Source organism: Terrapene carolina, unplaced genomic scaffold (assembly GCF_002925995.2).
Source record: "Terrapene carolina triunguis isolate 2854851 unplaced genomic scaffold, T_m_triunguis-2.0 Scaffold148, whole genome shotgun sequence".
In the NCBI taxonomy this organism is placed as follows: Eukaryota; Metazoa; Chordata; order Testudines; family Emydidae; genus Terrapene; species Terrapene triunguis.
Genome location: NW_020664499.1, coordinates 3,543,391 through 3,559,986, shown reverse-complemented (window position 1 = coordinate 3,559,986; position 16,596 = coordinate 3,543,391). Strand labels below are relative to the sequence as shown.

General features: G+C 42.1%; 1 protein-coding gene across 1 annotated transcript in view; it reads right to left on the bottom strand.

Moving 5' to 3' along the window:
• Positions 1–15,498, bottom strand: part of LOC112106592 (disks large homolog 5) — a 205,559-nt gene extending 190,061 nt beyond the window's left edge. Inside the window, exon 1 of the mRNA XM_026653756.2 lies at positions 15,116–15,498. Coding sequence (XP_026509541.1) covers positions 15,116–15,431 — 316 coding nt within the window. The 5' untranslated portion in view covers positions 15,432–15,498. The remainder of the gene's footprint in view (positions 1–15,115) is intronic.
• Between the last annotated feature and the right edge of the window lie 1,098 nt (positions 15,499–16,596).

The window sequence follows — 16,596 nt, the reverse complement described above, 5'->3', positions numbered from 1 at the left end:
AAAGTTGAGTTCAGTACATTAGAACATCATTCTGGGGGAAGCACTCAAATGCATAAGTCAACAAAACATGACATCCTGGGCTGGAGGGAGGCCAACAGTATAACTCTGGCTTTCTTTGATCACCTTGGGTTTTCAGTAAATGCAGAAGCTGAGTGAAGAAAACCCTAATACACAAAACTATATGAGGATGGGCTTTGTGAACTCCTAGGCTCTTTTTCATATCCAGCTACTGCACTCTAGTCACTGCAACAAGTAGCCAGTTTTCTCATTCTCCTCTGAGATCAACAAACTTGCAAGGAATTGATGCCAAATGGCAGTCATCAGATGGCCATCTTCTGTTGTTGATCCCATTCCCATGTAGCTCTCTTGCTAGATACATTCACTCAAACAGACTCTGTTAAGGTTCAAAATTAACCTTCCTTTACGCATTCTACCTGTTTGCACAGTTCATATTATTCATTTGTGGAGTTTTCCCCATTGACCCCTCAAAAATAAAAAACCACCACACACAAAAACCTTCACATGTTTAAACACTCTTTAAAACTGTAATTTTAGCTACCCATTGTTCACAGAGAGATGTGCATGAAAGATGGAAAAAGACTTTTTAGTGAGCAAACAAATGTTTTCATGTAGTTCTGAAAGCTACCTCAATCATGACTTTGCAGCCACTTTGCCAGAAGCTGTGCTAGCAGAGGATGTGGCATACCCTCAGCGATGCTAGGAGAATCAAAAACTTTTGCTGTAGGGGCCTCCTTGCAGCCGGATCAGTCAAGATTTTTTTTTTTTTTTTTTTTTTTTAAAAACATCTGTCAAAATCAAAAGGTCATTTCTTCTGCAAAACAAGATTTCGCTACTTGCATTGGAGAGCTTGCATGGAGATATCCTCTCTGCACTGCTTATGTGCTAGGCACACCACCAAGGAACACTGAACCCTAAAAAGTCAAGTTTTGGCTGGTGAACTGAAAGAGAAACTAAATAATCCCAGTTCATGATTTTTCAGAAATATCGTCAAATATTTAAGACTGGTATGAAAGATAAAATTTAACAAACGGGAGATATAAAAACGGGACATTTTGTAAGGAAGAGATTCTGAATTAACACAATGTGGTAGTATCGCATCCAAATGAAACCATGTTACATTAATTCATCTCATGTAGACTGCTGCTTTTCCATTGTCATCCTTAATTAGGACAGAATGATTAAAATGCCATTTCCTGAATGAGAAGATCTAGTCATACTGCTCTTATGAAGCAGATTATGGCCCAAATTTCCAAAAGTGCAAAACACCTGACTTGGAGGTAAATCTCTCAGTGCATAAGCACAAGATGGGAATGTGCATCTACTAGAGCTAACTGGAAAATGGAGTGTTGTCTCCGTCCTCCTCCCCACGAAAATTCTGATTACAAATAAATTTTCATTGAAATTTCCCAGCAGAAAAAAAGTGTGGCTTTCCAGTTTTCTGATTCATAGAACATTACTGCTTTTCCATAAACACTTCTATTTTTTTTTTTAAAGTTAAGTAGTCAAAAGCCCAATTTTCTGATGAAAGTAAATGTCAGAAAATTTTTGACTAGCCCTCCTATGTGCTCAGACACCAGAGAAGCACATGCACTCTCAAAACTCTGTGCCAAATTAACTACTGTTTTAAAGAGATGTAAATTGCAGTAAATGCATATCAGTAGCCAATAAAGATAATATAAAAACAGCAATATCTGAGGGTTTTTCAGTGCAAGAACACATTGAGTCCCTTACTGCCAAACTTTTTTTTTTAAAATATATAAACCACACATTTAATGAGGTGGATTCAGAGATCCACTACATCAGCTACTTCAAGCCTCAGATGTGAGCTCACATGCCCATGAGAAATCCAAACATATATCCAGATTTAAAAAAAAAAAAAAAAAAAGTTAATGCTGTAGCCTTGTGTTACAGACTTACAGGAAAATGAAGAGAATTTAACCTCCCACACTGAATGATACACCCATTCCTATATAACAAATCTCCTTATGAAATAGCATACAATGCAAGTGGAGGGAAAAATTGTGTTCAATATAACCACGTAATATTTAAATAACGGCCTTCACAGCTCCACAACTCTGCCTTACTGGCATCTTGGTAAAGAAGGAAATAAGGAGCTTTATACGAGTTGACACCAATTTTATGCTATAATCTTATTTTTCAACATCCATGCTCTTTTCATAATATCTGGGGAGTGTACTTCTGGATCTAAGCTAAACTGGCATTTAACACCTGGATAAAGAGGGGAAGGAGAGAGAGCCATCTGGCATGCAGAACATTGCACAAGTCATTTGCACAAAGCTCTCTCACTTAATTTTACAGGAGGAAAGAGCCACCAGAGAAAGATGGATCCATATTTTAAGTTTCATCCTAACAATACTCAATACAAAAGGACCACTAATAACCTTGTTTGCCAAATGAAAGTTTCTCAATATGTAATTACTGAGTTTCATATTAAGTACATATCAGTACCTTCAATACCTGCTATGCTCTAAAGAATGCAAAAGGCCAATCAAGGTCCGCAGATGAACAAAAAACAAACAAAGCATTTTAAGCCACATGGATTTAGGGGAAAATCATCTTTAATCTGAAAATGTGACACTGCTTCCTACTCCAACGAGAAGTTGCTGAACTTGAATTAATATGCAAACTAGATACCATTAACTTATGTTTGAACAGAGACTGGGGATGGCTCCGTCATTACTCTAATTGAATCTATTTCCCCATGTTAAAAGTATCCTCACACCTTTGTATCAACTGTCCGAAATGGGCCATCTTGATTATCACTTCAAAAGTTTTTCTCCCCTACTGTTAATAGTGTCTCTTAATTAATTAGCCTCTTACAGTTAGTATGGCTACTTCCACCTTTTCATGTTCTCTGTATGTATAAATATCTTCTTACTGTATGTTCCATTCTATGCATCTGATGAAGTGGGCTGCAGCCCACGAAAGCTTATGCTCAAATAAATTTGTTAGTCTCTAAGGTGCCACAAGTACTCCTGTTCTTTTTGCTTCCTACTATTATCAAACACATTCTCCCTCTCAGTCAAATCACTGTTGTGTCTGTGTCATTTTCATCTATGCCGCAGAACAAAGTACTCCAGACTGCTGTAAAGATGCCAAAAGTCAAATGAGGTTCATGAAACAATGGAAGAATAAGCTTGGATTGTGAGATAATGCCATACATCTTTAAAACATTGGCCTACATATTTTCAAGACCAGCAATTTGGAAAATAAACCACAGCACATAACTTAGGGCTCACTCCTATAGTACAAACTCAAGCCAACTTCTCATGGATATTATTGAGATTTTTGCCTAATTAAGGACTGAAGGAACAGTCCCAGACCCTTAATTTCTGGAATTCTGTTTTTTGTTTTTTGTTTTTTTGGCAAAGAAAGAGTAAATCCCCAAAACAGCAATAATTTTGGCCAGACATACTTTATTTTGGGTATCCATCCCCCCGCTGCCACAAACACTAGTCTCCGAAATATGCACGTTCCAGCCAACATCAAGGATGCTTGTGCAGACAGAGCAACAAAGAGAAGCCGTGTTAGCTGCTGTAGCATAATAGTAAAGGAACAAAAACAGGTAGTCTTCTGTCATTGCCAGAAGAATTTTCTTATTTATACCCACACATATTGACACACATATATATACACACATACAAACATACAAAATCAAGACTATTTCTTTAAAAATAAAAGACCATAGCTCTTAAAAAGAATCAGTAAAGGTAAAAGACAAGAAGGAAAACACGTTTAGACTTAAAAGCCTCTCTCCTCCCAAAGAAGACAGCAATTCAAAAAACACTCAACAACAAAGCACACAAAGTTTTGGTCTTGTCTACCCTGATTACTGTGGTGATTGGAGAACTAGATTATGACACTGTCAGTATCAAGTAGTTGATCAATTGAGAGGAAAAGTGTTTTTTCTTTTTTGTTCAGACAAAAAGCTTCGGGTTTGTTTTTGTATTTTAACCACTCCTATCTAAATCAAATGCCCTATAAACAGTTGGAAGAGCTAATCTGTTTGTTAAAGATGAAACACGCCCTGCTTCTTCAATTAAGAGTTGAGCAAGCTCCCAAACCACATCATAGTCCTCCCTGAAAATGTCCAGGAGGGAAGATCAGCCTGGACATTCCTGATATTTTAAGGTAAACAAGTGGCTTTACAACAATAAAAACTTCAGGCTTTCTTTAACTCTCAAAGTAAGCAGCAAGAAAAAGGGTATACAACCCAATTTTCCCCACCACCACACACAGACCTTTGCACATCACCTCTAAGACACAGCATTCAACTCTGTAGGATCTAATTGTTAAATAGTCTTTCTTGAAGAGTCATTGAAAGATACAAAGCAGTTCAAACAAAAAGGTTAACAGGTCAAAAACAATGTAGAAGAGAGGCTTTTACCTGACCAGGGGGGAAAAGGAGGGAAAAAAATACTAAGGGAAGGAAATCTGTGAGCATCCCAACAAGCTCCATTTAGAGAAGTCACTGACATCTGACCATGCCCCTCTTTCTGTGAGAAGAGGAGAGGGGGGAAAAGGGGACCTGGAATCACAAAAATAAGGCCAAAAGGCCAGCACACCAAGAGAGTGCAAAGGCAGATGGTGGATTCAGGTTTTTCATAAGGACTTTAATTTTTATTTCACCAAGGGGAAAACTGGAAGATTTAGAGAAAATGGGAGAAAGAAAGCTGTACATAGGGAAACAGACACAGGTAAGTGACAGACAGACATGGAAGGAAAATTGACTTAAGAGAACAGAAGCAGCAAGGGAATAGTAATTTTCAATTTGGATTGTTAAAGTGTGGTGATCACATATATAGTAACGAAACATTTGTATATGTTAGTGTTTATGCCCAGCGACAACAGCTTTACTGACAAAAACAAAACCGTAAGTGGGAAAACATCGAAACTTAGGACTCTGGGATTTTAGTGCATTGATATTTTAATAGACCATAGTTTACCAATGCCCAATGATTCTAGAATCCCAACTAAATTTTTACTATTATTTAGATTGTACGCCCTTTGGGGTAGGGCCTGGGTCTTCCGCTGTGTTCGGAAAGTGCCCAGCATATTTTGAGTACTACAGTAGAACTTCAGAGTTATGAAGTGACCCATCAACCACATACCTCATTTGAAATGGGAAGTATGCAATCAGGCAGCATTAGAAACAAAACAGCAGCAAATACAGTACAGTACCGTGTTAAATGTAAACTACTAAAAAAAAATAAAGGGAAAGTTTAAAAAAAGATTTGACAAATTAAGGAAACTGTTTCTGTGCTTGTTTCATTTAAATTAAGATGGTTTAAAGCAGTATTTTTCTTCTGCACAGTAAAGTTTCAAAGCCATATTAAGTCAACGTTCAGTTGTCAACTTTTGAAAGTACCACCATAACGTTTTGTTCGGAGCTACAAACATTTCAGAGTTACAAACAACCTTCATTCCCGAGGTGTTCATAACTGTGAGGTTCTACTGTACTGCAATCCAAATACATAGCTTCATTACTTGCAATGCCCAAAGGTACAATAGGTGCTTCACTGAAGACAAAGCTCATCCCAACAAACTTACTATCCAGGGACCTGATCCTGAAAACACTTGTGCACAAAAATAACTACTGACATAAGTGAGGTTAAGTGCAAGCATAAGTGTCTGCAGGATACGGGGTTAAGTTTTGGATGAGCCAATAAGCCAGGCTGGTGAACAGGAGAGAGTGGACAGGCAGGGGGGTTTAGAGTATCTCATTCATATGGGTATTCAGATTAACAACTCATGGTGGTTCAGTTAAGATTTTTATATAAAAGTTTGTATAAAAAAAGCAGACTAATAAATATGGTGAACATTCTTGACTGGCTTACGATGAAAGAGTTGAAATATGGCTTTAGAAGGCCCATTTGGGGATTTTTTGTTTTTGTCATCTTACCTACAAAAGAAATCTCTATAAATCTAACAAGTGGGATTTATACCAGGTATGTAAAAATTTGCCAGAGTAGGACCCTGGAACCTCTCCCTCTACCGCCCTGCCAACAGAAATCTGTATTGTCTTTACGTTCTCCCCTGCTTTGTTTCCCTAGCTACAGGCCTAGTTACATGCCTGGAAATCCTGCTGAATTACACCATAATGTCTCATTTCAAATTCAGCTCCTTATCAGCTGACTTTTTAAAAACAATTCAAGATTTTTCTAAAACAATCAATTATCTAGAGGAAGCCAATTATGCTACACACAAGTGAGTTACAGCAGAAGTTAAGCCTGGGTCCATTTCATTAACTTCTTAAAAATATTATATAATTTAAATGTATAGGGTCTGTTCTTGCCGTCACTGCCATCAACTGGAAATGGAAAGGGCCTTTCAGATGTAATACGTTATCCTTCACTTACTGTACCTTAAACATTCATTTACAAGAGACAAAGCCTGCAAGAACTTCCACCCCAATTATAGGCCCCTCCACTTCATAGGCCCCTCTGCAAAAAGCAGCACATCTGTATGGGCGAAGGGTTGCAGGAATGAGAGAAGCTGCTGGCTCTGCAGCCTATTGTCAACTTCTTCCCAATTCTGAAAGTGTTCCTTTGCAGGAACCAGGCTCCCAGCACAGGGTATGACCATGGCCACAATACTATAAACCATCCCCTAGCTTGTGGTAATTCCCATCATGAAGTTGATGCTGAGAAGGGTTAGCATTAACTAAGATACCACCCTAGGGTGGGACCTGGGAATCCGTGTATAGCTGCCATTAGGCTTAAGAACAGTTTAGATATACCAGGCCTTTGCACAAATAGCTCTAGCTTCCAAAAAGCTGTGGTTTTCAGGAGCCAACCCCCCACTTGCAGTTACATGAGAGGGCTGGGGGGGGGGGGGGGCGGCAGCGGTGGAGGGAGGGAAAGTGAGAGAGAGCAAGGAAGAGCATTGTCCTGCCTCAGATGCAGAAACTCAATGAGCACAAACTTGCTGACTTCTTCTCCCCTACATCAGAAAGATTTAGGCCTATTATCAAGGGCATTTACCAAAAACAAAAAACCCCAACCTGCCAGCTGTATTTTGATTTTGAAAAGTGGGTCACAGCTCGTGCTTCCAAATGATTACGATTAGTCACCATGGAAAATCCCAGAGGAGCCTAAAATAATGCTCCATCTTAATTTATTATTGTAGCTTTCATTACTCATGTTAAAAATAGTTATCTCCATAGGTTTTATCATCAATACTACAGAAAATCTTTACATGGAAAGGATTCATAATAAAGCATGCAGAGTAGTTATCAAAAGAGCTTTTAGAGAAAAGTTTGGCAACCAATTACTATTTTACTTTAGCAGCCAAAATGTGGTAGGCACTGTGTGGACATACAGGAAGAGACAAAATCCATGTCCCCACGATCTCACAATATAACAGGTGTAAGAAGGAAGGGGAAAGAGGGATACAACATACCAACACACACTCAGGATTATTGACACATCTAGTTAGTTACATAGCTTTTGGGTAAATTGGGGATTTTTAAGTATGTCATAACATCAAGGAGCAAAAATGGAGTGAGGGAAAGATGAAAATAAGAGCAAGGGAGTAGGAAGATTAAAGACCATAAAGGGAAGACAGAAACTGGAAGGGAAGGGAGATTTGCACATGCAGCCGCCGGCTGGCAGGAGCTGCGCCAGGGTTTTTGCCGCCCTAGGCAGGGGGTCCTTCCGCGCTCCCGGTCTTCGGGGCACTTCGGCGGCGGGTCCCAGAGCGAGTGAAGGACCTGCCGCAGAATTGCCACCAAAGACCAGGAGCGCGGAAGGACCCCCCGCCGCAGAATTGCCGCCCCCCAAATCCTGGCACCCTAGGCGACCGCCTAGGTCGCCTAAATGGAAGCACCGGCCCTGGTCTGATACCTCTGGAATGAGAGTCGCCTGCCAGGGTCTAGGTGCGTCTGCCAGAGGGGCCACTGCAGCCTTTAATAAGGCCACATGAAAACACAATGTAACCCAGAGGAGTGAAGACATTCTAATATCTACATTACTGGCTGAAAACTGAGGAAGGCAATCCTTACTTGCAACACAAACACCACAGCTGGTTCCATAGGTGATTCATTTCCCTTACTGATTTGGAGCATTCTTTTTATAAACAGTGAATTTTTACTATGCATTCTAGGATGGTCACTGCTGGATAAGCATCACAGCAAATGCCCAGCTGCAAAGAAGCCTTCAACAATCTTATTAAACTTATTAACTGTATTTTTACTTAGTAGTTCCCTAGGTATTTGTAAACTACTAAGTAGCAAATTTCCTTCTTTGAGCTTGTTAGACCACTTCCAAGCAGCTACAACTTGATATTTCTTTGGGAATACCCCTCCTCGACATACTTCTTGCTTCTCTCAAAATATCTGTGTAATCTGAGCAGACATTCAGAATTTGAGAACATCAAGAAACCAGAAGGTTGCTACCAAGCTGGCTGGGAAATACCTGGTCAGTTTCACTCACCACTCAGTAGGGCAAAGGGTCTCAGTCCCCACCACAAAGTAGTCTTTTCTGAATGCTGCCTAAGCAATTGTAGGAGTAACTGCATGACTTCTGAGCTATGTAGTTTAAAGAATTCTGCAATAGGGATTGTGAAGTTTATCTGATACCTACTAACTAGATGGAAAAACACCTGTGCTGCCCCATATACCTCACTCCTTCCATTTCCAGGGAATAAAAACATTATGCACTGTTTATTGTTACACTCAACTGTATTTAATTGGAACATATACTTCTGAAATTTAGCTCTTCACTTCTCTTTTCTTTATTGTCATAATGCATGTTTTCATCATCTGATGCTTCTTTCCTTCTCTCTCAGTCCACCCTTATCTCTTCCTCCTCCTTCCCCTACAGCAGGGTGACCAACTTGTGGCTCCGGAGCCACATGCAGCTCTTCAGAAGTTAATATGCAGCTCCTTGTATAGGCTCCGACTTCGGGGCTGGAGCTACGGGCATCAACTTTCCAATGTGCTGGGGGGTGCTCACTGATCAACCCCTGGCTCTGCCACAGGCCCTGCCCCCACTCCACCCCTTCCTGCCCCCTCCCCTGAGCCTGCTGTGCCCTCACTCCTCCCCCCCAGAGCCTCCTGCATGCCACAAAACAGCTAATTGGGAGGTGCAGGGAGGGATGGGGAGGTGCTACGACAGGGCTGCCGGTGGGTGGGAGGTGCTGGGAGCCGGGTGGGGGAGCTGATGGGGGGCTGCTGAAGTATTATTGTGGCTCTTTGGCAATGTACATTGGTTAATTCTGGCTCCTTCTCAGCCTCAGGTTGGCCACCCCTGTCCTACAGTATGTCCTCCACCACTTCTGTTTTGCCTATCCTCCCAAATCTCTCTGTCACTCCCTCTCAAATCTTCCACCCACATATTCACTTACCAATTCACTGGTTCCGCTGGCTCTCTGCTCCCCATTCTCCTTCCAGATAAAGAAAACTGACTCAGGGCTTTCTTTATCTCCAGCATCCCTTTGGGGAAGGAGTCAGTCACTTCAGGGCTACTTTGTCCTCTCATTTGCCACTACCCTCTGGAGAAGTGGCTCCCAGCCCCACTGTTCACTAACTCTATTCACACAGCAGCAAGGGAGTGGAAAGACATTTGAAAAGAAAATAAAAAAAGATTACAGTAAACCACAAAAAAGCTCACTGGGTGGCTCAGGGTGAGAAGTCATTTACTCATTTTTGAAATTGACTGCATTAAGTTGACAATGTCCCTCTAAAGCTAAAACAAGAAGAGTTTCCATTCCCCCGCACCTCCCATTTTCTGTATACGTATAGGATTTCTAAATTTTACCTGTTGGATTGGAGATTAACACTTGGTCTCTGCCCAAAGATGGTTAAAAAAATTTAATAATTCAACTCTGAGTAACTCTTCAGTTGTTGTTGTTTTTTTTTTTAAAAAACTAGGTTTACAAAATTATCCCCCATCCTCATAGAGAAACTCACAAATGAGTGGATGGTTGAATTTCAAAACTTACACCCCAGTCCTGCAAACACTTAAGCACACGTGTAACTTTACTTACACTAGTCCCACTGGCTTTTAGTGTTTTCTGGTCTCAAGACTTGTTACACAGGCCTTAATCAGTAGTATGTGCTCTGTTATGAACATCTGAAACACAGTACTGAAAGTGCATACTAAAAACTTCCATATGTTATTAGCTGCAAACATAAAGATAGATGCATACACACTTCACCACCGAAAGCAGTTGTTTGGTTACAAGAATTTACCAGCTCAGCTGCTAAAGGAAAAGGAAACTGTGAAACTGACAAGCTTAACAGCTTTGAAGCCAGGTGTACTAGGGCTTTTAAGTTCAGCAAGCTGTTTTAGCTCTGGAATACAGAGATTAGGGCACCTTTTAACTCCACACGCCCATTAACTCAGCAGCAAAGAACTTACAAGCTCAGCAACCTAAATAGTTCCGGACTGTTTCCTTTTTCCCCCCTAGAAAGCCACGGAAATGAAGCACAAAAAACTGGCATTGATATATCAAGCACTCCAAAGCCACAAGGTATCCTTTCTCCCTCCGTGCTAACTTAGCAGCTACATTATTTGTAGTGTTTTTATTTCTGTTTTGCTTGTTAGACTCAAACTTTCATATACTGTTTGCTATTAACATAAAATACATATGGATGTGTAACATATCCAAGAATATTGTTGAATAAACTTTTTGCAATTTATCTGATGTTGCAACATTAATATTGCCCCAATTCAGTAAGATACTTAAGCATGAAAGTAGTCTTTTAATACCCCATTAAAAGGGAAAAAGCTATACTATTAAGATATGCAACTACTACATGATTAAAGATACCTTGCCAAGTTAGCTACTTAATTAAAACTCATAAGTTCATAAGATAAGAATGTGCAAAAATATAGGAAGAACTGATAAATAGCTTAAAAGAAAGAATTAGCACACACACAAAGTTCAGTGTGGTTTTAAAATGCCAAAAAAAAACCAACAAAAAACAAAAAACAAAAAAATCACACTGATTTTCAAATGAACATTTTCAAAAAGTTAATGTAAATAATTTGTATAGCAAGGATCCATCTGCCCAGATCTTTTAATTAGCCTCTGCAGTCTTGGGAGGTACATTAAAATTTATAATATAATTTAGCAGTATTACCTGAAATCATTTATTAGCGAATCTTAATACTGTAATTTTCTTCCTTTATTATCTTAAATGAATTTCTAAAGGGAGATACCATAAGAATTATATGGTACCTGTACTATCACTAAGCAAAATAAAGCACGTAGTACTGAGTTTGTGTTGATTTTGCTTTGTCAGAATATTATTTCTTGTTAGTTTGCAGTCAATTTGTTAATATTGTCATGCACAATGCTCTAAAATTAAAGCCATTTAAAATAATCTGCACGGGGGACTTTTAAAAAAATAAGAATGACCAATTATCATTCACAATGTAAGATGTAAATGTGCAACATGTATTCAAATCGTAATAGTTGCTGAGCTAGGAAAAATGCTATAAAGAAAAGCAAGCTCTTTTTAACATGGATCATGATGTATTTGCTTTACAAGTCCTTTAGTAATCACTAGAACTCCCAATCTCTCCCTAAAGCATTCAGAACAGCTGCTTACTGGTCCACAGACTATGTCTAAGGGGTCCAGAAAAGGCCGTTATTACCATAAAACAGTGGTTTTCCCATCTGTGAGGTCGGCAGACCACGCCTAAGATTTCCAAAGGGGTCCACACCTCCATTTGAAATATTTTAGGGTTCCACAAATGAAAAAAATGTTGAAAACCACTGCAATACACCAACAGATTACTAATCTCATTGACACCGGGCAAGTGGGACAAATATGTCTAGAACTTCTATCAATGTTGATGTGGATTACTTGCTTAAGACCCTCTCTCAAAGAGAAAAAAAAAATAGACCCCCAAATTTGTTACGTGTAAGCAGTCTGCTGCATGTTACTTTAACCTCCAACAAGCATTCAAGATATACACTCCAGATAAATCTTGGTTCTGCCAAACAAGCCTATAATTTAATTGTGCTTGTCCTAAATTCCTTCATTAACCAAACTCCAAATAGTAACTTGAAAAACTAATTCAGGAAGATACCTTAGAGATTAAATTAAAGGGACACTTGGCTTAGGCCCAATAATTAGTTTTTACCTGACTTTTAAATATAAGCATTTTACAAAATGGATTAATAGAACTGTTTTCACTAGTTACTTTTTAAATTTTGAACACTTTTGTTCAGATATTAACCATGCCTCCTTCAGTATTTGCTACCCAAACAGTGCAGCAACTCAACCTACATAAGAACAAGAAAATGAATCTGACTAGTCTAATTTCATTGTCCACAATCAACAGAAGTGCAAAAAGACAACTATGTAAATGGCAAAGTGTGAAGCAGATTCATTTCCAATTTAATATAAAATAAGGATCATTTTAAAATTTTAAATATGGGACCAAACATGCCCCTTCTAGGTGGCCACGATTAAAGATTAACTCCTTTTCTGTAATATATTCAGTATGTAAGTGAATATTTAGGTCCTGATCCTGCAAAAATGTTTCTAAGTGCTTAACTTTATGCATGAGTTAGTCCTACTGACTCCAATGAGACTCTTCAGGCATGCACAGTTAAGCACACTCCAGGATCAGGATCTTAATCTTTTAACACACATGATGACGGTCTCTGTTAAAGTCACTTTAATAATCTCTTCCATACGAACTTGTAAAAATGTCAGTTTCAATTAGATGAAAATTTTAATTCAAAAAAGGTATAATCTTTTACTGTCAAAAACTAAAATGTTTTGAAAAGTGTTTGTCAACATGAACATCTCATTTTACATACAAGGTGTACCAGGTGTATATTCTTACTAACATTAGCCTCATGAGTTCATGCAGAAAGAAAGTAACTAATTTTGCCCGTTAATTTCAAATGCCTCCTCCCTTGGGATCTCAGTACTGTATTATGACACTTTCTATATCCTACTTTCAGTTTATTAACACAGTATCATCACACATGGTGGCTACATCCACTCCATTTTTAAATTTTGTTCTTAAGACTAGGGAATTCCAATAGTTCAGTACTATAAGTTCATTAAATGCAGCTTCCAAACAAGACCATATTGAGCATCATATAAAAATATTATGGGTCCTATTCTGAAAAGCACTGTGTGCCCTCAACTCCCACTGATGTCAGACCACACAATATTAGAAGTCCTTAGGTCCATTGTTCCTGTGAACTCCTGATATACATTCATTAAAGGAGACCATATATTATAATATATAGTGATGTTAAAAAAATAAATCACATTTTCTCTGTTTATTATAAACTCATAGCTGACTGAATTAAAAATAAAAGTATGGTGTACAGTGTGATGATGTATATTATAAAGGCACATCCATAAATATTTTCCAAGTGAAACAGACAAGTTTAAGAGTCTGATTTTTAAGACAGTTTGCTTCAATTTTCCTAAGAAAATTACATGGTTTACATGAGCCAGGAAGCACCTCCCACGGATAATTTCCTCGCTGTAAAACAGGTAAGTCACCCTGTCTAAATCCACCTCTGATGTAAAAAAGCTTTTTCCTTATTGCCAAATGTTAACGACAGCCATTATAAAACAGCCCCTGCACATTACTCTAACAAATGCATATTCTTTAAAGCCAATCTACAATACAGCCTTGAAATTTAGATAAATTGTAGTAGCGTTAATTTGGAGGAACAGCTACATTCATAAAGCCTCAATATTACCAACTTCATCTTTTTTTTAAAAAAAGAATCTCTGATAGAGTCCTAACTGGGTTTTGTGGGTGGTTTGATAAACTAGGAAGTTTACTCTCAAAATTCTCATCTCCACCTGGCTGAACAATGAAACCAGTTTTCTCTCCCCTCTCCTCCAACAAATACAAGTTATTATAATATATATCCAAATTTATCTGTATTCAAATAGGACCACTAGTCAAAACATTTGCCATTCTCTTCAAATAGTAAGTACAAAAAATCTCCATGTTTTATTAGGCCAGCACAGTTCAATCTGCAACAGAAACAATTTCACAGCTGCAGCTATTCACAAAACTTTAACTGTTTAATAACATTAACTTCAGTTGAGTTTACAAACAACAGACAGTGTACAAAACAACACTATGGAAACAGTTAGCTTAGTCTTCACTGGTCCCAGGTTTCCAGAGACAGGAACAATTATAATGAAAGCATGAATGAAATAATTATGTAACTGCTTTGGGAAGGTAATGCAAGGTACTGTAAATGCTAACACTGTTACTGTTACTTGGGAACAAGCAGCAGCATATCTTCCTAAAGAGGGGGGAAACGGTTGGGACCAAAAAGACAGACCAAAATAAACCCTCAAACCTAAAGCTTGAAGAAAATATAAGCAATAAAAGACTAGGACCCAGACCCTCAAAGGTATTTAGGCACCTAGCTCCCATTGATCTTAACCACCTTTAAGTATCCAGGCTTAGGTTTTTTCACTGTTTAATTAAGAGTGGTCTCTCCAGAAATGCTCCCTGTAGACCTACTTCTCCTCCCATTGATTAATATTAGCAATGTGGCCTAGTGGCCAAGAATTGGGCTAGGCTTCAGGAGACTTGGGTTTGATTCCCTGCTCTGTCACTGACCTGCTGGGCAAGTCACTTTATCTCCCTGTCTGTTCCCCCAGCTGTAAAACGGGGATAAGAACACCAAGATCTCTGGATGAAGCGCACTACAGGATTATTACTACTGACTTAAAAGGTAAGTCAAAGTGGTAGAACTAGGCCAATGCTGGGCACCTGCCTAAATCTCATCCTAAACGTTTTTCCTCCTGTCTTAAGAAAATCGGGATGGGGAAGGACAGAAACTGGTTTCCACCCAAACCATTCGCTTATCCCCAGCCAAAAAAACAAACAAAAAAAAGTGCCATCTAGGTAGCAACACCCCAGCCCTAAGAGGGCATCCAGAAAACACCCCCCCCCATAAAAGGCACCCAGGCAGCGAGCCCTTTACCCCTTGCCCCAGAAGAGTGCACCTGGACGCCGTCTGGCACACAACACAGGCGGGCAGCTCCGCTCCCTCGCCCCTCGGAAGTGCAGCGAGGCAGCAACCGCTCCCCGGTGCCGGTCCCTCTCCCGCCCCCACTCACCGGCCGTCTCTCCGGGCGGCGCCCCCGCCACCCCGTTCAGGTAGAGGATCGAGAGCAGGTGAGGCTGCGTTTTCTCCAGGGCCACCCGCAGGTCTTGGAAATGGTCCCGATCCTTGGCCAGCAGCAGCTGGATGAGCCGGTCGGCCTTGCTAGCGCCCCCCGCTCCCCCTCCGGCGGCTTCCTGCAGCTCGTGCAGGTCGCGGGGGCTTAAGGTGCCAGCAGCCTCCAGCAACTCGATCACTTTGTCCACCTCGGTCATGGACTGGGCCAGGCTCTGGCGGCACTGAGCGAGCAGCTCCTTGTGCTTGGGCTCCATGGCCGCTGCGGGCGAGTCAGGGCAGCCAGCCGCCAAACTTTGTCCTTCTCCCCCGCAGCCGAGGAGCACCGGGCTGCCCTCCCCCGCACCCCAGGCGGGCAAAGCCCCCCGCGGCTCGGTGAGGTGCTGTCCGGCGGCGGCGCTCCCCCCTTCCTGCACCGGCGGGCACCCCCTGGGCAGCTCCGCGTCTCCCCCGCCTCTGGCTACTCCTGGGGCTGAGATCCGGACAGAGGCTGCGGGCTCCTCTCCCCAGGGACAGGCTCAGGCAGTGGCTGCGGCTCTTCTCCCCCCGCTACAGCGGACACCCGTAGTGCCGCCCGGCCGCCCAACTTCCCCGCGGCCGCCTCCCCGCTCTCCGCCGGGCAGACTCCGCCTGGGGCAGGCGCTGGAGATAAAGGCGGCTGCTCCCCCTGCAGCTACCACCCCCTAGTCCCGAGCCGCGGCTCGAACCACTTCCCCTCCCCCTGGCTACAGGCCGGGGGCCGCGGGGCAAGGAGGGGGCTGCCGGGGGCCAGGCGGCTTCAGCGCCGAGCGCCTCCTAGCACCCGCAGCCATGTTGGTTGCGCGGGGCCGCTGGCCGCCCCACGGCAAGGCTGCAGCCATGCCTCTCCCCGTTCCCCCCAGCTCATGCTCCTCGCCTCCCCCGCCCCGGCCGCCGCAGGAGAACGCGCCCCCGGGGCCCGCCCAGCGCCAGGGAGGCCGAGAGCGGCCAGGCCAGCGGCGGCTGCTGCTCCTTGCTGCGCTCCTCCCAGCCCTGTGCTGGGCTCCCCGGCTAAGTTTTTCCCCCTCTGATCCCCGCAGCCTCCTCCGCCATAGCCTGGCGGCGGCGGCTGCACTCGCCTCCGCTCCGCGGCCTCCACCCGGCTGTCAATCAGGGGCTCCCCGCCAGGCCATGTACGGGCAGGGGGGGCGGGGCTCCGGCGGCAGCTTCTGCCTCTCCCCGGGGCGGGGCACCTAGCACGGGGGAAGGGGCGGAGTCCTAGCCTCTCTCCTTCCCCACCCCGGGAGCCCAGCCTCGCTCCCCACTGCTAACTTTTCCTCCTCTCTGGCTGGGGCATCGGTTCCTGAGGAAGGGGAACTATACATCTCCCCTCTGGCTGGGAGACTAGCTCCTAAGAGACAAGAGACCACCTCACCAGGGGGAGATAATCTGCTCCACAGACAC